Source organism: Copadichromis virginalis, linkage group LG10 (assembly GCF_057382275.1).
Source record: "Copadichromis virginalis isolate Kocher_CV1m ecotype Utaka linkage group LG10, C_Virginalis_male_GT1.1, whole genome shotgun sequence".
NCBI classification, from domain to species: domain Eukaryota; kingdom Metazoa; phylum Chordata; class Actinopteri; order Cichliformes; family Cichlidae; genus Copadichromis; species Copadichromis virginalis.
In genome coordinates, this window is record NC_140627.1 from 22,437,836 (window position 1) to 22,462,277 (window position 24,442).

Consider the following 24,442-nt stretch of genomic DNA (forward strand, 5'->3'; position numbering starts at 1 on the left):
GGGGCGTGGTATATTTACCGCACAGGGGCCGGCGTTATTTAAAAATGTACAGTTCAGTGTTCATCCTTTATCTTTTTAAAGGATTTCTATTTTTCTGGAGTGTGAAAAAATAAAAATTAACACAATCATAACATCAAAAAACTTTGTATACTTATGTTTTACTTCTATAGAATAAGAAGCAAATGAAGAGATTTAAGCACACTTTTAAAAAAATAGATAAATAAATCACACACAGACCTGCTAGAGGGAGCCCAGCCTGCATGTAAGAGGGAATCAGTGATTTATGGCAGCATTTATGTCTTCCTCTAATCTCTTATCCAGGTCATTTAGTAATGGTTCAGACCTTAACATACACCCATCACGTAAGGAGAGGGAGACCCTGAGCCTCGTGTGAAGTGTGCTGCCTTTTATTCCAAGCATACATGAAAAGCACCTATTAGTTCCATGTCACTGTGCAGCGGTAACAACAACTGTAACTAAACTCATGTGTTTGAGTTCCAAACACGAAATTTTATCATCAAAATAAAATCTTTAAGCATTGTACTTTATATTTCTTCTATTCTATCATTGGTGTATTTGGAAATTCTTAAAGGCTGTCCTGTATTCTGAACCATCTCTCTACAACTCTACAAACTATATAGCCAATTTTTTTTAAAAATGCATCGAGACACTCTCTGGTAAATATAGTATAATTATAGTATATTATTGTATTAAAGTCAGATATTATGCAGTAATGCTAACCAGGTGAGTAAACTGGAGTGTTTCTCTGGATTAAAAATCTTGTACATGCATCTACTCTAACAGTTTCTGCAAATTATTCCTAGAGCATCAGACACACATGTAGTCCAAAGTCTTGGGCCGCTGAAGGTTCTTACCCTAGATCAGCTATAATGCCATGATCTTACCAAGCAACTGCCTAGCAATGGGCTAAAATATCACGTTTTTAGTATTTACTCACCTGTAAAGGATTTGTATTGTGTTTATTTTGTGAGAAAAGCTGAATTTTGAATGATATATTGTGACACCATCACACTGCTCAAATGACCCGTTTTTAGACTTTATGCACGTACAGCACCTTATATGAAAATGTGCTATTGCTTTAATTTTACAACAATAACGTCTTATTCATATCCGCATATACTTAATTATGCATGATATACTATGATATTATCATGCTGCCAGGCTACCACCTATCAATTGGCTTAAATGACCTCTTTTCAATGTATAAACAAAATCCACCTCCTCTAATCATTTAAATTTTTTAACCGTGATTACATATTGCGGTTTACCAACAGCTAAACAGGCCAGACAATGGGCATGTATTGTGGTAAAGCAAAGTTTCAAAATCAAAGGCATTGCATTCACGAGTTAATGTGAAACTGTATGCATGTGTCCCTGGCAACCAGCAAAAGGCACAAAAAACAATAAAAACGAGAACAAAAAAAAGAGAGAAAAATCTGAATGTTTTTCTGATCTGTATGTTTTGAGTAGGTGCTGTCTGACACAGATCCTTTAATAGCTCCAGGAGCACTAAAGGCCATTATTGATTTATTCTTCATGCTAGCATACATGTATCAATACAAACCCACAGCTCATGTACAGTTAAAAGTCATTTCTGTGTGTACTGTCACCCTTCTTACCTTGGCTGCACTGATTTGCTCTTTCCTGAACCGCTCCAGCGGCAAAATTAACACATCATTGGCATTCTCGATCTACAAGGCAGATATACACACCATAAAAATCCATGTTACAGACACGCCAGTATACACCAGGTATTTTAATATTTGTATCATTTGTACCAGCAGTTTCTATCACAGCCGCCAGTCATTTTCTGGAGAGGACTAATGTTTCCGTGGTTATAAAAGACCAAACGTTCACTCTCATTAAGAATAACCTATAATATAGACAATATAGCTAGATAGGTCACTCACCATTCGTGTCCGTTCATCCTCCAGGTTCTGTAAAACTGCTGCAAACTCCTGAAGTGACTTGGCTAGGGACAGTCATGTTGGTAGATGGGGTTAACGAGAAAGAGACAAAAGAGATCATTGAAAATAAAAAAAGAGGCAGAAAGGCAAAGCACTGCTATTTTTAATGCTGATAAAGAGCGAGACAAAAAAAAAGATGCAAGGGAAAAGCATCGAACAGAATACAGCTATCGGGGAGTAAAGAGGTTAAAGGTGCTTTGTTTCTGCTTCGGTACCACTTATTTAGAGGTTTCGAAATGTTTCTAAACTCATGACATAGCAGAGTAATTAACTGGAAATGAAACCGCAACTTAAAGGGTTTGTTTCTATGGTGCTTTCACAGTCAGCATGGATCGGTGCAAGGTTACCCCATTCACTGGCAAACGAGCCACAGCTACATTGTTCAGGTCAGAGTTTCCACTTCAATTGCCTCTGACACTGTCCAACACTTCACACACACGAACACACAGACTTGTTCTTCAGGCACACTGAGCGCACCTCAAGTAATTGAAGAGTGTGCCTACAGAACATGTGTTCCGAACATGTGTTCCTTATGCACAGGCATGCAGAAATTGTATGCGCACTGTGATAATCCATTCCACAGTTATCCATTTTATCCTCATTAACATCAAACTTCATGTTTCTGTAAATTATAGGTTTTGTATTTGGCTATTAAAAAGTAGATGCAGGCCTTAAACGTCCGGGTTTGAGTGGAATCTAATGGCAGAAATGTGATATAATTGTAGTTGTGTTTTAATTAGCGTAGAATTGAATTTTTAGTGTAGGAGACAATTTTTCATTGCCTCAGAATAAGCTCTTTATCTACAGAACCTGCAGGTACACGTCCAAGTGCTTCTATAGAAGCCCAGAATGGACAAACCATACAGAGGGCCTTTTCCATTTTGTGTTTTAGCACCAACTCTAGCATCACCAGAACACAGAAATTAATCAGGTTGCAATCTGTACTGTCAGCTGACACTACACCCTACACATGGCTTCTTTCATCCATTATTAGTCCAAGTACAGATGACCAGACCACAGCCCTCCCTCCCCTGTCACCTACTTTAACTGTTCCAAGGGGACATCAAAGCACTCCCAAGCCAGCCGGGAAATGTAATCTCTCCAATGTGTCCTGGGTCAGCTCTGAGGTCTCCAGCTACAGGGACAAGCCCAAAACACAGCACCTTGGAAGCATCCCAATCAGATGCCCAAACCACCTCAACTGGCACCTTTTGATGTGGAGGAGTAGCAGCTCTACTCTAAATTCCTCCCAAATGGCTGGGCTCCTCACTCTATCTAGGAGTGCTCAGACATCCTACAGAGGAAGCTCATTTCTGCCACCTGTGATCTGACACCCACAACTCACAGCCAAAGGTGAAGGTAGGAATGTAGATCAACTGGTAAACTGGCGGCTTTGCTTTCATGCTCATCTCTCTCTCCACAACAGGAAGGTACGACATCCAGATTACTGCTGACAATATGTGTGTCCATCTCCCCCTTCCTTCTCCCCTCACTTGTGAACAAGACCCTAAAATTCTTTAACTCCCACACTTAGAGCAGCAACTCAAGACTTTGAGGTGCTAATTCCCATCCCTGCTGCTTCAGATTTGGCTGCAAACCTCCCAACCACAAGCTGGAGGTCATCATTCAGTGAAGCCAACATAACCACATCATCTGCAGAAAGGAGAGATGACATCCAGAGAGAGACCACAGAATCTAACACCATCCACCCTGGGCTACAAATTCAGTCCATAACAATTATAACCAAAATCCATGACAGATGAAAGCCCTGGTGGCGTATAATACTCGCAAACAAATGTGTCCGACTTATTGAGACAATGCAGACAAAGTTCTTTCTACAAATAAATCCTGATGTCTTAAAAATAGTATAAAATTGTAATACGGCTCTTATTATGCAATCAAAACTTGACGATTAATCTAAACTCTTTCATGTTGACACATTGACGTAAATCAGTACCTATTGTTTTTTTCCACATTGTTCTAAGAGGACTTATTATAGCATCAGAGAGATGAAGATGGGTTTTGACATGAGTCTCGCCATGAATAGCCTAACAGCAACAGTGCTGCAATCCAGCTGAGCACCAAGCTGTTCAGGAAAGATAGCCAGCGATAGTGAAACAACAGCAGGGTTGTAGGTCAGAATCAGGGCAGCAAAGAGCTGCAGACTGACACAGAGAGGGTGTGGTGACTGCACAGACTCTCACACAGCAGGCTGTTTGAGCAGAAACAGCCGGATGAGTTCTGGGAACTCATATTTTACACACCAATATCACAAACTTTTGTGTAATGACATTTTATTTCATGAAATAACTACAACATTTATGAAGACTAACTGTAGCTATCAAAAATAATGAAATTATACCGAAAGGGCTGCAAAATCTGAGCCAATGTCCAGTTTTTTCCTTGTTTTACAGTGTTACTATTAGACTGTCCATCAGCTGCTGATAATCATTTCAATTTTTGAACTATTTTAAGCCACAAGTCAGATGGATCAAAATTACACCCGTTTTCAAAATGTGCCAGTAGTTTTATTAAGTACAGAATAAGCTTTGATATTTTAACAAAAATAGCACATTCAGGGCAGATACCTAATCTGAGACTCATCAGTTTCCTGTCCAGCAGCACTAAAATGAAAATCAAGCTGACCTTGAAGTCAACGCTGATTTGGCTATTCTATTTTAGTGACGAGACATGATACAACATCATTTGATGTCTATTTAGAGGCTTTCCTCTTCTGGTGCACCGAATGTATTGGATTTCACATCCGCACACTCACCTATGCACATCTCATCATCCGTCTCAGCATCTCCAATGCACTGGAATTTAAAGTCATTGAGAGAGTCAGCAAACTTCCTCTTCGCTGTTGACAGACCTGAGAGAACAGAAAAAATAAGAACGTTAAGGTCGTATTTTATGGTGGTCCACCTCACTTTAAGTGATTTTGTAATAATGTAATAACAAGCTGTACCGAAAAATCTTAATCTGAACTCTAGAAAACCTAGTTCTAAATAATGTGATAAGATTATGGACGAGAATAGCTGTTTTGTCCTGATTATACTTTTAATGCAGGTACTGAAAGTGAGTGGAAAGGCGGACAACACGAGTGGGTCCCCTGTGGCATCAGTGATGGAGGTTGACAGCTCATATATTTGTGTGTGTTCGTGCTGAAAAGTGCAAAAAAAAAAAAAGTTCCGTTCGACTTAAGTCACATTAGCCAGGCGAGGAACTGAAAAGCCTTAGACAGCTGGATGCCTTTCAAATAATACATGAGGCGCTAAGAGCTCCTAGGAGACAGACACTCACGGCGAGCTTGGCTTCCCTTGCATTTAAACTCAACGCAGGGTCACCTCCACTACAACATTTCCTGTTGCTTGACTGGCTTAGGTCAGCAACATTCAAAGGATCACGATGAAATAGTGGAAGGATGAAGAGGAAGACACAAAAAAGAAACAGACTTCACATAACTTTCTTGTAAATCGCATGCTGTGGAACAGCACCCTGCAACAATGGCTTGCTCGCCATTCTGACACCGACCCCGAAGGAATGGATTAAAATAATTATCATTTTATACTGAATAAAGTGTTCTTTTACTTTAACATTCAAAAAAAGAAAAGAAACTTATGCATGACGCGGTCAGCTTCAGCAGGGAAACCCACGACGATAGGGAGGAGGACAAAATTTATACAAAAGCTACACAAGCAAATATGTATTTGTGGCATTTTGTAAAATAAAGATAGAAAGTATAATTAAATCCAGGCAAGGAAGGAAAATTTAAAAAAAACGCAAGAGGAGAGATCAAGAGTTTCATGAAAATGCGCATGGGAGTCAGGGAAAGGACAGCAAGCGCAGACAGAAGAAAGACAGAGAGTAATTGGCCATGTTCAAGTAAATACCACTGCTCCTCTGTGTAGATCAGTGCAGTTTGCCAGTCACAGAAATGAAACGCAGGCCCAGCAGCTCCGCTTAAATGTGCTGCCAGAAAAACGTGCACGCTGGCAGAGAGAAACGCACACAGACCACTTTCTCTCTCCGGACTGACTCAAAAAAACATTTAGGATGTCCGTGAGCAGTGAGTCACAGTGGCCCTGTGTCATCAAAATAACTAAAGTATGACCAAAATGAGACCACACTCCAAACTTGAAGGATAAACTGCGGTTTTACGGTGCCAGTCAGTGTCCAAAAAACAAAACAACCCACTGTACTTTCACAGTATTTCCCCAATTCTCAATATTTTGCTGCAATTACATAACAGAAATCATGTGACATATTTTAATAAAATTAAATATATAACAATGTTTAAAGGTAAACATGTATATAGTGAAGCAAATATGTTTTTCCAATAGAAAATTGCAATGACAACCAAATGTCGTCTATAATGTCATATTGCCAGTGAATTTACAGCATAAATAACTAACTAATATAAGTAGCATACATAAAGTAATATAACCTTTTCTTCAGTCGTTTTGAAAGCCAGCAGGTCTCAGCTCTCAAACGTTTCAGGGTGTTTTTAGGTTTCAATGATTAAACATGCTGTTTTCAGGCTTTATAATCACTGCCATTACATATTGGCAAATGAGGCTGCACTGAGTGATCTCAGGTATCTATGAGCCAGATCTTAGGTAACCGAGGCGCCTGCTTTCTATCACACATTTCAGTAAACTTACTTATTTGTTTTGTGTAGTAGCATGGGTGATTTATTTTCAGCACGGGTGGCCTCAGCGGGAATCACATCCAGCCCTGGCAATAGTGACATCACATCTACTGAGCTGTATAAAACCATATCTCTCTCTACACTCTCTCATTCTTACGTCTCCTCTCTCTTATTTTTGGCCTCCACCTCCCTTAGGTCTCCTTTTTGACAGTTTCTTTTTTCCCCCTCCTTTATTCCCACTGACAGTTCTTCTCAGCACCCCGTGAGTGAAACGTGCCCATCGATGATTTCTCCTCTCCGGCTTCAGCCACTCTGTGTGCTCTCCTGCACACAAATCACAACTAACCACAAACTAAACACACACACACTCAGTGCCCCTTTCTGATTTTGCATATTTAAACACTTACATGTTTCAGAGCATTGAACAAATTCTAACATTAGACAACCTGGAGCAAGATAAACTGAATAAATACAAAAGGCAGTTCTTAAATGGTGATTTTTAATTTTCTTAAAGGGAAAAAAAAAAAACTATCCAAACCTTCCTGACCCCATGAAAAAAGTATATCACTTGATAAGTATGTCAGCAGAAAAATCAGCACTTTCCATCCAGGGAAGAACTGGAAGCCCATAAACAGAACATAAAAAGAACTAAAGGTTTGAACACAACATGAAGTTTTATTCCTCCTAGAAATCTCATTTTCATGTCATGGAAACCCCAAGCACGTCGACAAATACATTATAAACACCAGTGTGTAGCACACTAGATAAAGTAGACAACTCATATGCTGCAAGGCTATTGCAGAGGCCTGAGTTCAAATCTGGCCCCAAGGCCATTCACTGCATGTCTTCCCCGGTCTTTCTCCCAGCCGTTATTGTCCTATTGAAATAAAAATTTTAAAAAAGTAATATTACTAGCCTTAAGAAGAATTCCTTCAAGAAATCTTATCTCCTAGATAAGATCTTTCAGGTTTTCTAAGAGAAAATTGAAACGGACACTGTTTTTGTTATCTGTAGCAAAGTATCATCATTAAGACAGGACAAAAATAATTTGATATAATTGCATTATTTTTCAGACACACCATCATAGCACTTTTGCATGAAAGTTTAAGGTTTGTTTCCCCCTTGAATCACTTAAAAATGTGACGGAAAAATAAAAATCAAAGTGCGAAATTCTGTTTAACCTACTTTCCCTAGGAGAGTCTCACTCTACACTTTGGCAAACAGCGTGATAAGGTAACTTTTTACTCTGGCTCATAAATACAGATACGCATCAGGAGTGGACCAGTGGATAGTCAGCATTTTTGGCAGCAATGACACAACAGGACACACATAAATCCACATATATATTCACACATTTATGCACGCGCACATACACGTGTCAGCCCCATGCGGGTCTCTCGGCTTATATGAACCATGTTTTCAAATCAAAACCACATTGTTGGCTGATGAGATTCTGTAAAATCCTGCCAACACAAAGGAATCACTATAAAACAAAAAAAATGAATCACACCACAACAAGTACATTGTCCAGAAAGCTTTAGGAAAAGGGAAAGTCTACTTACAGATGTAGCAAGAAGTGATGCTTGCCATTTATGGCATCCAATTTAATGCGGTAAGACACATGTTCAAGCTCCAGGTTAAAAGAAAGGTTGTAACTGGCTGACAGGCTGAGCTATAACACTGGTCAGTCATTTGTACACATGAGTCCAATTTCTGGCTAGGTACTAAAAAGGAAAGGGAAAAGTAGATGGTTTACATTACTAAAGTTATACAAAAACTATTAACACGATAGCAGACTGTGTGCTTCAAAATTCTGGGCTGCTTGTTGCTACTTTTAACCACCAAACAGAACTGAACTGCATGTTTGCCACTACAGCACTGTCCCATTGTCGTTATTAGTGCATAGGTCAGCTGTCAATGTGATAAAAATCTTAAAATTCTACGAGAAAATATGTAAACCATTTTAAATATGCTGAATCAGATTAGAAGCTAAAATAAAAACACACAGTTGGATGTGTTGATGCCCTGTCGTCAGTATGTGTGTATTTGTATGTGCGCGCCTGTATGTCTGTGCCCAGGCAGGAAGGACAGCAAAAGACAAGGACAACTAAAAATAGATGACCCTGTTGACACTTGCCTCTCCGTCTTTTCTCTCACACTCACAGGACAAAATTCCTGCCATGCTTCGCTCCTTTAATTCTGAGCTTAAGACACCAACGAAAAAGAGAAACACAAACGGAAACACACAAACATGCACCGATAGGACAAACGCCCTGCTGCAAGAGAACTCCACAAGAACAGTTTGATGAACATGATGATGAAGACATGGCCTCCAAACTCCACCCATCCATCAATCGAGCTCTTCTGCAGGAATATTATGGTGCTGCCAAAGCAACCCAGATATTTAGTAGCCCAAGGGCTCCTCTCAGCTGGGACATGCCTGAACTTCCTCGCCTAAGACGCAATCTCATCAGAAGCACTTCAACTAACTTTGTTTGGAGGAGTACTCTGAACCCCTCCTGAATGACTGCCACTCTATAATTAGGGGTAAGCTAAGACACACTTAGCTTTTTCTTTCAGGCACTAATCAGAGCACTCATGAACAAATGTAAAAAGAAAATGTGGGAAGGCGGCTTTTTGAACATATGCAAGTACGGCTGGACCATATCATACCATTCACGGTAATACCGGTATAATGCTAGGTAATGGTAAGAAAATGAAATATCGCGATAGAATATGGATAAAACGCGCATGCGCCAGTGCCTTTGTTTTCATACGTACATGGCGAAAAAAGCATGGCGGCAACGGAGAATGAGAAGGGCGAAGGCGGAGCATTGAACGAAACAGATGAACCAGAATTGGTTTGTAAAAATGGTGCAACTTCAGTGGTGTGGAACTGGTTTGGCTTTCGTCCGTCAGACACACCACAGCACATTTTTTTGGTAGAGCATGCAAGCGGGCCGTCGTTATTACAGTTCTTACCGAACCAATTTTATGTGGTACACAGCGCTCAAAAATCTGTCAAAAAATGTTTTAGTACGACTTTGCTGAGCTACGAAGCCGCACCACTCGATGGATTGTCGGAGCATTATTGCTACCGTAGTCAGGAGCCTCGCTGAGTATTACGTACTGTGTATTACGTACTGTGTATTATGTGCGTATAACCTCTTTTTCAATTTCCACTGGAAATGCCTTTTGGTTAAACTGTCAGCAAGGAATTTGCATTTGCACTGTTCAATTTTTATATAGCTTAAATGCACATAAGAAACAGCTGCTTGTTTAAGTAAAAATACATTGATGGGGGGTTTTTTGCACTAATAAAGTTGTGGAGTTGTAAAGTATTTTGTCTTTCGTCAATTATATCGTCAGTTATATCGTTATAGAAAATTTTCAAATATATATCGTGATAAATATTTTGTCAAAATTGGATAAAATCACTTTTAAAGACAGTACTCTGAGTCACAGTGGAAAATCTCACTGCAAAAGTAGAAAAATCCTCTCAGTGCTGCATTTTAACAAAGGTATTTGTATGACAGTGACTTGGATACTGCTGAAATGTTGCATCTTACTCAAAAAACACAGAGAAACACACACACAGAGCACTGTAAGCTACACAAAAGGAATCTGTAATTAACCACAACCATGCAGCAGCTCTACAACGGCCGCTATGTGTGTCACAAACACACACATACACGGTCAAAAGAATGGGCCTGTGTGATGTCAACAGGATATCCAACAGTAGCTTGAACTCTACAGAAGCTTTGTTCCATGAGCATGTGAATAGAAACTTTATTCATCAAGTAGGACACACACACACACACACACACACACACACACACACACACACACACACACACAATTCATCTGGGAGACAAAGACAGATTTCAGTCTCCTCATCTAATTCTTTACATGACCCAGCAGCCAAGCAAGGAGAGGAACTGATGGACTCAATTATAGTGGAAGGAATGTAAAAATCACTACGTAGTGTACGAGGCACTGTATGGGAGTTTACATTGGGACACATATTTTTATGATGTTACTGGCAGTGTATATGTTGCATCAAGGTTAATATTGTACGAAATAAGGACCATCATTATTTTATGTTAATTTATTTATACATGTAACTTCAAAACCCTATTTTTAAAAAGTGCATATGAATAAAGCATTTTTCATAATGGCCGACTGCCAACTGTTTGACGGGAATTTGTCAGGAACTTGAAAATTAACTGTTCACAGCCTGATACGGAGGTCAAATTAAATTCTCTAACCATTTAATGCAAATTTTCTCTGTTTAAACACTGACACAGTAAAGGCCGTAGTAACACAGTCTTAGGGACTAGTTAGCAACGCCCTGCTTTTCCCCCTCTAACTAGGTGAAAAGTGTCCATGCCTCAACTAGTTGGCTTTGTAATTGGTGCAAAGAAGGTTCTGCACCAAAAACCTCCTTGTGATTGCTTTCGTCACTAGCAGTTTTCTGCAGTCACCTATAGTTTTCAATTTTGGAAGATCCCAATTTGTCTACAAACATTCACTAACTAACCCAGAAATGGAGAATGTTTGTTTCTGACCACTAACCAGTCTTTAGACTTGCATCAATGAGACTTTGGCAATTTATTTCACATTGAGTACCGGGCACAACCACAACATCATGATGCAGTCACTTATATTCGTATTGCTCACCATTAAACTGCAGGAAGCAGTTGCAGTATTCCCCTGAAAGATAGGTGTCGCCACTGAGACAGTATCCCTACATCCTATCTGATATAGGAAGAGAAGTCAACAAAACTGGAAGCAAAGACTTGGTGATAAAAACACTCGGCAAAGTCTCAAGTTTTCAGAGATTTAAATCTTCCTCTGCATATCTGTATATCTCTGAGCTTCTGTAGGGGAATACCATTAAAATGACAGTAGAAACCAACATTATCATACACTTGTGCCCTTCCATTTTCATATCCAGAGAATAAGCTAAGCTGGCTACTAGATAGTAAATGCCAAAACTGCTTTCAAATACATATAAGTGCATATTTTTTAGCTAAATCACAGATTAAAAAACAAAACAAAAATGTGTTTGAAAAGGCACACTCTTGGGCCTTGCTTCCCCTTTAGTGAACAAATAGAGAGTTTCTCATACATGAATCATTATACTGAAGACAAGATTTAACATTGGGTTTTGGCTACATTTAGGTCAGTTGTCATTTGGCAAGTAGTAGGGCTGCCACAAACAATTATTTTGATAGTCGACTAGTCACCGATTATTTATGCGATTAGTCGACTAATCAGATCATCATCCACTGGACATAAAACTACAGCTTATTGCACCAGCAGCATCTGCTCTTATATAACTATCATTAGCTTACAGCTTTAAGCTTTTAAGGTGCTAACTAAAAATAAAGACAAGATGATAGTTTATTCAATTTTAATGAAATTTGCAGATTGTTTCGGTAAAGTTTAATAAACTCCTTGCTATCTAAAATATAACAGGACACCGGAGTATATTCTCCAGCATCTCACACTTCTGATGATCAGCTGTCTGCTTGACGTTTATTCAGCTGTGTAAAAACTATAACTTTAATCTCAGCCAAACCGATTTACTCAGGAACAAATAAAATACTAAAAAAAAAAAAAAAAGCCAAACAACAACATTTTTAATTTATCTAAGTGACTCATATATATTTAACCTGAGTCGCGAAAGACGGCGGTGGGTTTGAAAACAATTTGCCGGGAGTCCGGTGTTCTCACGGCGCTAGTGACCTAGCCCCCGGCTAGCTATCGAGCTAGTGGGTAACAGACGTCTCCGAAAACGTCGGAGCGCTTTTGAAAATATGTGGTGTCCTGATAAACTGAGCCGATATTTGAGGTTTACACAGCTACATTCTCGCCTGAAAATATGTTAAACGTTTATTTTGTGACCCAGAAAGAATAATAAGAGTAATATTAAAACTAACTAGCTACCGCCATTGTTGGAAACTAAGCTGGGCCGCGCTATGAATTCTGGGACACAGCTGCTTCTTCTTCTTCTTCGGGGTTTAACGGCAGCTGGCATCCTTGTACATGCTGTGCTGCCATCTTCTGTTTCAGTCCGTTATTACACTCTTAAATCCTGCTATTATTCCTGCGTCTTTTGCGATCTTACAAAGCTTCAAACGACACGTCGACTATTAAATCAGTCGTCGACGATTTTGATAGTCGACGTAATCGTGACTAGTCGACAAATCGTGGCAGCCCTAGCAAGTAGTCATTAGGGTTAGTGCTAAAGCACATCTAGGAAATGAATAGAAGTCAATGTAAAGTCCTCTCCAGTGTTGCTTAGCTTGTAAGTTAATATAATTGTTACCCATTGACTCCTTATTGAATTACACCTTAAAATACATCTATCAATTAGAAACAAAACTATGCCAACAGTCAAAAAACAAAACTGTATTAATCTTATAATTATTATACCTCTATACTGCCATGTCTTACTGCATGTACTGAAGGATGCATACTATTGTATAGGGGACTCTATTTTTCCTAATTTGCCTTTGTTCTTTTATTAGTGATAGTCATGTTGAGTGACACTTTAATCAGATCTAAAGCAACAAATGCATTATCAGTGCCTTAAAGCTCATTAGTAAAGCAGACATGTCACAAGAACCAAAAATGAAAAGGAAAAGACGCCTGCAATGAGTAAACATCATCAAGCTGAGCAGGAACGTCTGTATATGGGCAGGCTTTCCTGTTGGACGCAGCACACAAGGTCAAACTGATGCGTAGTGGAGAGGAAGCACTAGTTTCACAGCAACAACAGGCCACAGAAGCAGGGAAAGTGTGAGAGCATAAAAAGGCAAGGAAGTGGAGATGGCTGTTTTTCAGGCGTTACCATGGTGAGTGCAGGTTGGGGGGGGGAGCAAGGTTCATAGGTCACGTTGTGTCTGTCCACTCAGCTCAGCCAGCTTTATTGGAAGCTAACTGGGTAGGGCGTTCATTGTCGCACAACACAGCTCATCACTATCATTTTGAAGCATATATGGGTGATTAAGGTCAAATCTGGCCATGAGTGTAGATCCTGTTACGCATCCACATTTCATATCCGTCATCTGCTTGTAATACAACCCACCATCACAGCGGGGGGCCACAGGAAAAAACGCTCACCGCTGTCTGCTAATATTAAGTCCATACCATATAATATCTTGCCATGCATTCCCTGAGGACTGTGCGGAAACGGTTGATGTTCAGAGGTTAAATTAAGGTGGAATCAAATTCAGCCTCTTCAGTGATTAAAATATTGCAGCACAAGTGATGGTAATTTGTTTTGTGTGAAAAAACGCTATGTGAGTGTAAGAACAAAAAATGTAGAGCTTAGAGCTTTGTTATGGCATGGGAGAACGTTTGAGTTGGATGCGACGACAATAACGTCACCTTAGAGATCGAACGAAAGAGTCAGAGATTGGCAGAGAAATGAAGAGAAAGAGAGAAAAACAGTTTAGAGTTATATTTTATATCATTCCCTCCAAAGTCCAGCCTGGCTGTCTTTACAGCAAGTATGTCATCACGACAAGCTGCTGCCAAGATGCATGAAACAACCCCCGGGCTGTAGCTTGGACTCTTTATGCTAACATCCTCACAGATGCAGGAGACACACGCATAGCCTACTTATGCAGTCTACATGGACGCAAGCACACATGCACATATAGGTTACATTTCCTTTATTAGAATGTTGTATACAGCAATACAACTAAAAGTCTGGAGCCAGACTGGTGGTCCTTGATGTCATCCTTCAGGTAAATGTTAATGCCAGCATGCAAAATGTAAGTAAATACAAAGTACAGCTAAGGTTAGTGGATTAGCTGTCATAAACAAAAATGATTACAAGTACATTTTAAAACTGATGATGGTTCAGGAGATCAAGAACTTTATTACACCTCATCAGGCTAAGACTGAATTACCTTACCAACCTTTACAATATTTGTTAGGGGTCACCCAGTTCTTGGTCTGGTTGATATTCTTTCTCCTGAAGTTGTGTAACATGGACCAGTTTATTGGTAATACGAATGTATGGCCTCTTATTAACACTAAAATGGCTGAAAAATGCCATATAATGGCTGGGCTGAGCTAAGGTTATGACTAAGATGCTTACAGTCAAAAGTAGTCTAACAATCTGCTCTAACAGACACATTTGCCCCTCTTATAATTTGTAACGGTATCTGCCGTGAAAAAGCTGTATTGCTAGTATCCATCCAATAGCTGCCAAAAACTGAAGGGGGAATATCTGAACATCTGTACAAAATTTCATGGATGGCTCCAAGGTAAGACCATGCAATGCTCAAAGAGTTTACAAAAAAGAGATTGCATCTCAGACTCTAGAGGCCTCAATTAGCATGTAGCATGTTAAAGTTAATGACAGACAAACGGCAAGACTTCTGGAAGACAGACCAAGACCAAAGAGGAGATTTTTGGCCATAATATACAGTTTAGTTCAAATCAAATACACCACATCATCACAAACACCTCATACCGACTTTCATGCACCTTTATCCTGTTGTTGTAGAACTTCAAGTCCTCTGGTTGGTAATCACTTGACTCAGACTGAAACTGACCCGGGCATCTTGAAGCCATTGAGTCCACCATGAACTCATCTGTATACCAAAATATTCTAGAGTTAAATATAAGGCCATCTGTCCAACAGCTAAAGCTCGGCCCAAAAATGTATCACACAGCAGGAGAACAATACAAACTTTATCAGCTTTCAACAGGCTGATAAAGAAAAGAATCAAATTGCTGCAATGGGCCAGTCAAAGTCCAGACCTCAAGTAATTTAAATGCTGTGGTCAACCTTAAGAGGGCTGCGCCTAAACAAATACCCCCAAACCTCAATGAACTAAAGCACCATTGTAAAGAAGAGTGGGCCAAAATTCATCCACCATGACGTGAGAGATTGATAAAGTCAAACAGAGACTATTGCTTCAAGTTATTGCTGCTAAAGGTGGTTCAGCAAGCAAGAATCATGGGATGTACTTACTTTAATCACAGGACTCCATGGAGACCTATCAAAGCTTTCTTTTTCACATGATTGCTTATTTTTTAAAGATCTATTCACCTTTAAATATTTCTTGTAACTTTTCTTGTACATAGAATAATTCTTTGCACTTTATTGGGATCTGTCAGAGGAAGAATGCGGCTTCAGTAATGTACTGGCCCCATTGCTTCACCTTCTATAGCATGGGGACTACAGATGTGAGCTCCAGGGCAAATCAAAACCTCAGCTACCAAATACAGACGCCCACAGGTGCACGTTCACACACATACACACACACACACACACACACACACACACACACACACACACACACACACACACAGTTTCTGCATATTTCTCAATCATACACTAATTGCTGCCACTTGTATAAATATTCCTGCTGGTGGTTTAACTACAGGCTGACACACAGGCATGAGGTCCAGTGCGTCAGTCACACACACCCCCTCCAACTGCCACCAACAGCAGCCATTCACTGTCAATTTTATTTTAAACACGTGTTTAACCAAAGAGAGCAATGAAGACGGGAAAGGTCATTTCGAAGCTACAATACTAAAAATGAACACTGGCTAGAATATTTTTCTGCATTTAATAACAATGAATTACATTTGCTCTAAAAAACATTTGTCTTTCAGACTATACAAAAAGGTATGATTTATATTTTTCATCAACTTTAATTATTAAAACCTCCAAAATCATAAATTGTAAAAATCTAGCATGGTTATAGTTTTGGTGACAAATGCATTTTGTTTACATGAGCAGATCAGGGTAATTGTTTGTGTATTTGTTTTTGTTTTTTTGTAGTTATTACAATAATGTTGTGAAATTTTGCATGTGTCAACAGAAAATCCATGATACATAAACACCCTTCAGTCCCCTTGAATGTGAGAGTTGACAGTGCACACACAGACACACACAAACTACATGAGCTGTCATTGGCCTGCATTTGGAAGCATTTATAAAAGCAAAGACAGGCCAACACATGACACAGCAGTGGGGTTAACAAAGCAGACCCATCATTGTCACACACACACACACACGCACACACACACACACACACACTGGAAACACTCACTTTGTCTGTCTCAGCAGATGGCTTTCATCACATCTGAATGTGTCAGTGCAGTGACTGAGTGTACACGTGTTATGTGTGCACTGTAGGAGTTCATTGTAATTAGCTTTTATTTTTCCCCATATTTCAAATTGAAAAAACACACAAACACACACACACACACACACACACACACACACAGTACACACCCAACAACATCTTCATTCCTGTTTAATGAGTGTCAAACTGCCCATCCCAAAGAAGAATCTCATGGAAAGTATTTAAAGATGGAACAAGAGAAAGAAAAACAGGAAAAAAAAACAAAACACTTTTTTAAAAATCCTCTGAATTTTACAGAGATTATAAAGTCTACACTAAGTTTATGGTGGCCTTTAGTTACACTGCAATAGTACTTGGCTCATCAGAAACTGTCTCAATGGTGGTCAGAGCCCAACAAAGTGATGAACAATGGCTAAATAAAGCCTGGGAACAAAAAAGACCCTAACAATGACAAAGTCCCAGCCAGAATGAACTGAGAGTTGTATGTTGGAGTGGGGGCAGGAAGGTTCAGGGGAAACACATAGGCACAAGAGGAAGAAAGTCAAAGGTTTAGTGAACGAAGGAGGGAACTAAGCTGAGAAACAGCTGTAAGAGAAGGAAATGTGAACTATTTCTTGCCAGTTTAAGGACTCAGGGAGGAAGTGGAATAAACAGAATTTAGGGATCTGGGTATATCAAAGTACCTAGATCCCTAAATTCTAGATACTAGGGATCTAGTATCAAAGTAGAATTAAGTGGGATTAATAAATCCCACTTAATTCCATAATTAAATAACAACATTTAAATTAAATTTGTCTGAGTAGGTTTTCAGTCATCCAGGTCATGGTCATCTAAGGAGCTTGAAAAGCAAAGCAAATGGACTTCTTTAAGTTTTTTTTTTTAGTATAAATCTGCCACCAAACTTGATTTGACATTTCTCACATTTAAAGACAGTAATCTTTCCCACACCAGATTTCAATGCTCATGCTCCATCTGTCCACCAAATTTTTGTGAATTTCTCCGATGAACTGTTACTCTCTTCCCTATTCCAGCCTGCTGGTCAAGCCAATCAGGATCCGACTGATGCAATTATGTCATGCACGTTGAGCACTTTTGCAGCGGGTGAGAACCCTTCTCTATTTAGTGTCGAAACAGACTGGGTTCGCAAACGGGCAAATTTGCCACAAATGACTCTTTAGAATACAGCATCGTATCCATGTGTGTGAGAGACTGGGTCAGCTGGGCCACAGTCAGTCCATAGTCTTGCTAACAAACAGACAGACAGGGAGAAACACCATTTCTATTTTCATAGTAAATCAAACAGTCATGAATTATCTGTGCAGCTTTGGACAAGAGAGAAACACTGTACATCACCGAGGCTTTCACACTCTCCCTCCTCTTGTCCCAGGCCACATAGCTATCGTATCCTAGCAACTGGCACAAAGAAGCCAGACCACGACGACAAGCAGAAAGTTTAGTTTGTGTCATCGTTTGTGTCTCCCTTACAGTTCAGCTTTCTCTTTGACACTTTTTTCTCTATGCCTTTCCATCGTTAGCTTTTACATTTCACTGTTTTGTTGTTTTTAGTCCCCATCAGCTTCTCTTAGTTTTACACTCAATCCCACTCTGTCCCCTTCCTGCCTCACACACTGTCTGTAGTTCCCTTTCAAACTCTCATTTTGGCACTGCCACACCTGCTGCTGACACAGCGAACAGAGACAACCGGGGAGGTTTTCCTCTCTCCTTTTTTAAAAAGAGCATCTGCGGGGTGAAATCATCCTGCAGACCGCCGACTGCCGCTGGAAAAATCCGCAGCAGGAATGTGGGACAATCTAAGCTGGAATCCGAGCGGAGGACTGGGGGCCAGAAATGCCCTGCTCTGGCTAAAACTTACCTCGTAATTTAAAGGAAAACACCAAGATTTCAGCCAGTTTTATAACATTCTTGTGAAATGTGGAGAACACAGACACCACAAGTATCCGAGTGTCCCCAGGATCATTTGCCCTGGAGCCCTGTTCACAATGTTGAAACCATCTGCAACAAGCATTAAAAAAGTGGTTTTAGTCTGAAGACAGCCTCAGGTCACCTGTTTCCTGTGATAAATAATTGAGTACTCATCATAATTTTGAACTTGTGCTCAAATTTTGGTCTTTGAAAATTTTCAGATGCACCGTTTGAGAGATTTTATGACTTTAAACAGAATATTTAGACATTTTGTATAATAATACAACAATTTTATGACATTAATTTAAAAAAAGGAACAAAATAATATTTATTTCAGGTCACTAGGGTTCTGGAGTTTGACTCAGTTGCAAACTGAAGACATCTCCAGTAACGGCAGCCCTTCATATGACAACCATGACTTACTTAAAGCCCAAGCGCACTCTTCATAACAGGAAACGTAAGAGAATATATGACTTTCCCTTTGCACAGAGCTCACAGGGAGTGCAGGCGATGATAGATACAGACACAGAGTGACAGAGCAGAGGAAAGCAGCTCATCGTACAGAAGGTAAGAAACAGAAGAAAACAAGGATGATGGAGTAGTTTTCCTTCTGTTGTGTACAGTTTTGCTGAGCTGCCGGAGAGACTTGACCCATTAGAGGTCATTGCTGGTAACAAACACCCTAAATACTGTTCCAACACAAACAGTGGGAAAAGAATAATTACACTTCATTATTATTTGAAGAATTTGTGAATAAATCACATTATGCAACAATGGTGAGGACATCTTTCACACATTTTTACACAAGTTTCTCTCAAAAAACGTCCAGTTTCACAAGGCAGTGTTCTCTGTGATGAAGCAAGACAATTCAACTGCCCTGGGTCCCAACTTGTGGCTACAAAACAACCAGTTACTACAAAACAATAGGAAACACATCTTGAAAGTGCTTTTCCCTTGAGTTAAACAACATCCAAGTGGCAGCCTACAGTTTGAATGCCTGTTGGACGCATTACAGATCAGACCAGTAAGGCAGCAGCGGTGATACGAAAGAGGAGAGAGGGTGGAAACCACACTAACCAGATTAGTGCCAGTCTCCAAATAGCCTTCGTCCACTTCCTCCACTACGCCCGACACAAACTTGACCTCTGTTCCAGACAGAAACACAAACATGCTGCAAAACAATGCCTACAACTCTCCCTGAGAGCTGAACTGTCACCTTGTTAATTCAGTTATACTGAAGTTATTACTGTTTACTGCTGGTTTTTTAACCTATTAGCACTGAGAGGTATATTCATTGTCTAATGTTTGACTGGTTATGTAAGTCCTACTTATGCAGTACTGCTTAATGTAAACCTTATCTAGCTTGGATCTAAGACAATCTAAACCACTGTGTATTTTATGATTTCGTGCAAACATAAATGGAAAGGTTTTTTTAGTATCATCCAAAAGCCAGAAAAATGTCTGCATATTGCCCATTGTGTAAAGATACCAATTATCTTCACACAATCTTCATAATTCCTTCCAGCACTTACTAATTATTTTCCGAAATATATTATGTATCATGGGATGTTCAGTGTTCATCTACACTAACTAACACAGGACCTGAACCTTCAGTTTATGCTAGTATTAGATCAAAAGCTACACTTTAATCGTCTCAAATATGCTTAAAAAAGAGGATCTAGTCAGAGGACATTACTGCCATACAGTGTAATGGAGTTTTAACAAAGTTTAGATGAGGAGAATTTAGGCTATTATAACTAGTACATCTGCCATACCAGTTTTAAAGACATTAAATAGTTCTCCTTTACATGCCATACAGCATGGCAACTTGCCTTGTATGGAAGGGAAGCCAAACTCACTAACAGCTAAATACTTGTCTTTGAATTGGCAGCCAATATCGAGCAAGAGTGCCAGTGCTGACTGGATTGGAGGTGTTCGTAAAGCTGCCAGTGTTTTCTGTCCAAGACAACAGAGGACAACACTGGACAGCAGCTCTAAGCAAAGACTCTGTGTGACATCAACCAGGAAATAAATCAGCTGTCTCCAGTGGGCCTGGGTGAAATCCTCTGACCTCATTCAATCAACTCTTATGAGACAGATGAAGGAAAGAATAAAGAGAGGAACAAAAAAAACAAACAAAAGCATGAAAGTCACAAATGAAGCAAAATCAAAGGAAAAAAACAAAAAAAAGAAAGCTGTGTTTGACAGAGTAGTGCATAAAACAATGACAAGTCCTGGTCTATTTTTTATTACCTCCAATATATATATACCCTGTAATGCAGCGAAAACTGGCAGTGAACTAAGAATTTGGAATGCGAAATGTGGTCAGCAGCTCAATGGTTCAGTGGGTAGCATTGTCGCCTCACTGAAGGTCCTGGGTTTGAATCCAGTTCCTACCACAGTCCAAAGATCTGCATGTTAGGTTAACTGCTGATTCCAAATTGACTGCAAGTGTGAATGCAAGCATGCGTCGTCTGCTTCTCTGTGCCCTGTGATACACTGGTGACCTGACTGTGGTCTCGCACTCTATCAAACTTGGGATAGGTTACAGTCCAGACACTAAATTGGATAAGCAGTTGAATGGATGAATGGCTGGCAGTCATAAAAACGTAAGTTTGCAGCTTTGAATAAGTACTGCTTAGTAAGAAAGATCATAAGACCCCACAAAGCTGTGGAAAATAGACTTAGAAAGATCCTTTTATCTGTTCCTTTTTTTTCTCTAAAGGGTTGCCAAAACAGATGGACTGCATATTTGATCTGGCATGGATGCCCTTCCTGACACAACGGCCCCATTTACCCAAGGCTGGAACCAGCACTAGTACACTAGCTTACAACCCCCTGAGGAGGTCATTTCTCCTTTGGTGTACAAGCCAAATGTGTTAACCACAATGCTACGGACCTCTGACATCTAAAAAAAATGATCATTTAAATAGCCAATTACTCGATCAAGAGAAACTTTATTGCTTACGATCGTAACAAAAAATACCAATTGGAAGTCAAGTTTCTTCGTCTTTTTGTGTATTTATTATATTTTTGATTATTACTTCATTAGTTAACAGAGCAATGACTGATCTAAACTACGACTACTTTCTAACTGAGCATTCGACCACAGAGAGGATGACGATGTAAACAGGATGCAGGAAAAAGCCAGAAATACAATTAGTAGGTAAGGTCAACTGAGATAAACTGTCATTTTTCATAAACTTATTGCCTCTCACTGTTTTTTTAAGTACTTAAGCCTATAAATAAACTGCTTCTTGGCCATTTGTGACTGTCCAGAAAAAAATGATATCTGAAGCTTAGGTTCTAGAAAATTACTATGATTCCTGATTTAGTCATGTTCCACACAACACTGCTAAGTAAAATAAACCTAAATATAGCCCTGAATATTTTGTCTGTGTTTAACAAAACGATTTTCCAGGCTGTGAGATTTCAACCCGCACTTTGCCTACTTTCTTTGTCATAGGTCTGGGAAGTCAGGAACAAGAAAGGCCACACAGGAACAGGAAGAGGAAGTAGGTTCTCGATCCAGACAGTTTTCCAGCCAGAAAAACTGAATCAATGTTCTTACACTGCAAAGTTTTGTTGGAAAAGTTTCCATCCTGGCATTTTAGTGAACGTTATTTTGAAATCATCCATCTAAACATGGTCACATGCCCCCATGGCAGCATCATTCAGTGGCAAAAACATCCCCAAGAAGGAAATTGTTTCCCATCATTCCTTAAAGCGCTCAGATCCTGCACGAGCAACGTGATAAGGAGCCCAAGATACTGATGCTGGCTCCACAAGTCATCATCAGATCTCAGTGTTCGCTACAGCCCTGCACGCAAAAGCTCTTTTGGATGGACCAACACAATATCATGCTGCTGATTTTAATGTTATGCATGACAAACTATAATTCTGACCCGATAACCTTGCATACTTAACCAACTATGCTTTCATTAATTTATCACTTTAAACATTTTTAAAGTCTAAGGAAACCAAACATTTCACTTAATTCTGACGTTCGTAAAGTTAAATAACAAAGATCTCAGTATTCGCCAAAAATAACTGATTATGCCAAAATTGAACACCCACAGCAAGAAGTCATCTTATTTTTATGAAGCACTAAACATACTGATTGAAAGGCTGCCACACAGGGCGAACTTTAACTTGGCCTAAACTAGTTGTCCTCTGAGCACAAAACTCATCTCATTGGATGGCATTGGATACAGCACCCCCTTCAATACCTCAATGCCTTTTATGTGTTTTGACAGCAGAACATTTTCAAGGGATCAGAGGATAGTCAGAGAAATCTAGCTTCAAAAAGAATCTGCAAACAGTAATAAAAAAAAGAAATTGCACCTTGATCTTTCCCACAACCTTTAAATATGAGCAACATTTTTATAAACTTCTCTCTCTCTCTCTCGCTTATCTGTATTCCCTCTTTCTCTCTCCCTAGAGTCAGAGAAATATGCATTTAAATTAATATTCTTTTGGCTCTATGAATGGGCCTCAATGTCTGTCCCATCAATACCCAACCCCCCAACCAACCCCCACCATCTCCAGCACTAAAACCTCGACCTATAGAAAGCCAAACCCCACGCGGACCAAGCACCTCGAAGTTGTCATCTCCCTTCCCTCTCTTCTCTGCTTTTCTCATTAATCTGTCGCTCTCCCATTCGGTCTGTTCCTGTCAAGATCTTACTAGGTCATCAGGCCAATCCTATTAAATCACCAAGATTTTAGTGTTATATTCAAGCCCTTAAGCTCTCATTTCTTACCGCGTAGCATGCGTCACCATGAAGAGCACTTTCAGAGAGTCACTTGCAAATTTGTAAATGTTCTGAATATTGCATCACCAATGCTACAAGGCGATGACAGTTAATGAGGTGTGTGTCTCAGTGTGTGTGTGAGTATATGCTGCTGTGTGTATCCAGGCATGTGCGGACAAGCTGTCCCTGACACCTGCTGCAGCCCTGGGCAAGAAGCTGTGAGGTTAAGAAAGGCACAGAGCAAATCCATCCATATGATGATTGATATTAAATAGGTTAAGGGTCGGAAAAGGTCAACAATTGGAGTGTTTATGTAACAGCACAAAAAAATGTCACTCGGTATGTCAATGAATAGGATCCCTTCACAACAACAAAAAATAACACTTAACACAAAATGCCAGTAACCTAATATGCTCGCATGCAGTTCTCACGTTTAAAAAAAAAAAGAAAAAAAAAAAGGTGTTGCAGCTTTCAAAAATTGTTTAATCCACCATGTTTGGTCTGAGGAAAAACAATCCCTCAATAGTACGTCCAACAGCCATCTCTAATCAGCTAACTTTAGACCCTTCATTGATCACTCCATCCATCCATCCATCCATCCATCCATCCATCCATCTAAGCTGTCATCAAGCAAAAGTGTGTAAACTTTAAAATATAAAAATAATGGAAGAAATAACCGGAAAAACTGCAAAAGTAAACAAGTCACACAGAAATACAGAAATGGAAACACTGCCGATGAGCTATAGTTAAACAGTATATCTGACGTATTTCAGAAAACATGCAAGCTCAACTTCCTTCCTCAAAAATCACTCTTTGAGTAGAAGACTAAAAAGCAGCCCCGAAGGCATCCACATATTCTTTATTACCAACTGCACGCACATGCATAGCCTGCTTTTCTCTTCAGCGCCTATTACACAAATACCAGAAATAAAGACGGAGTACATGTTGTGCCCTCCAACTCTTTTGTTAGCATAGCCATCACTGCCTCTCTCTCGCCCTCTT

At 39.7% G+C, this 24,442-nt stretch overlaps 1 protein-coding gene across 2 annotated transcripts in view; it reads right to left on the reverse strand.

The window, feature by feature from the left end:
* The window catches only part of LOC146700471 (rho GTPase-activating protein 26-like), an 85,408-nt gene that overhangs the window by 37,371 nt on the left and 23,595 nt on the right, over nucleotides 1-24,442 (reverse strand). For both annotated transcript variants that reach the window (XM_085470689.1, XM_085470688.1), the window contains exons 3-5: nucleotides 4,765-4,860; nucleotides 1,932-1,993; nucleotides 1,641-1,712 (exon numbers count right to left, since the gene is read on the reverse strand). In XM_085470689.1, the coding sequence (XP_085326815.1) occupies nucleotides 1,641-1,712; nucleotides 1,932-1,993; nucleotides 4,765-4,860 (230 nt within the window). The remainder of the gene's footprint in view (nucleotides 1-1,640; nucleotides 1,713-1,931; nucleotides 1,994-4,764; nucleotides 4,861-24,442) is intronic.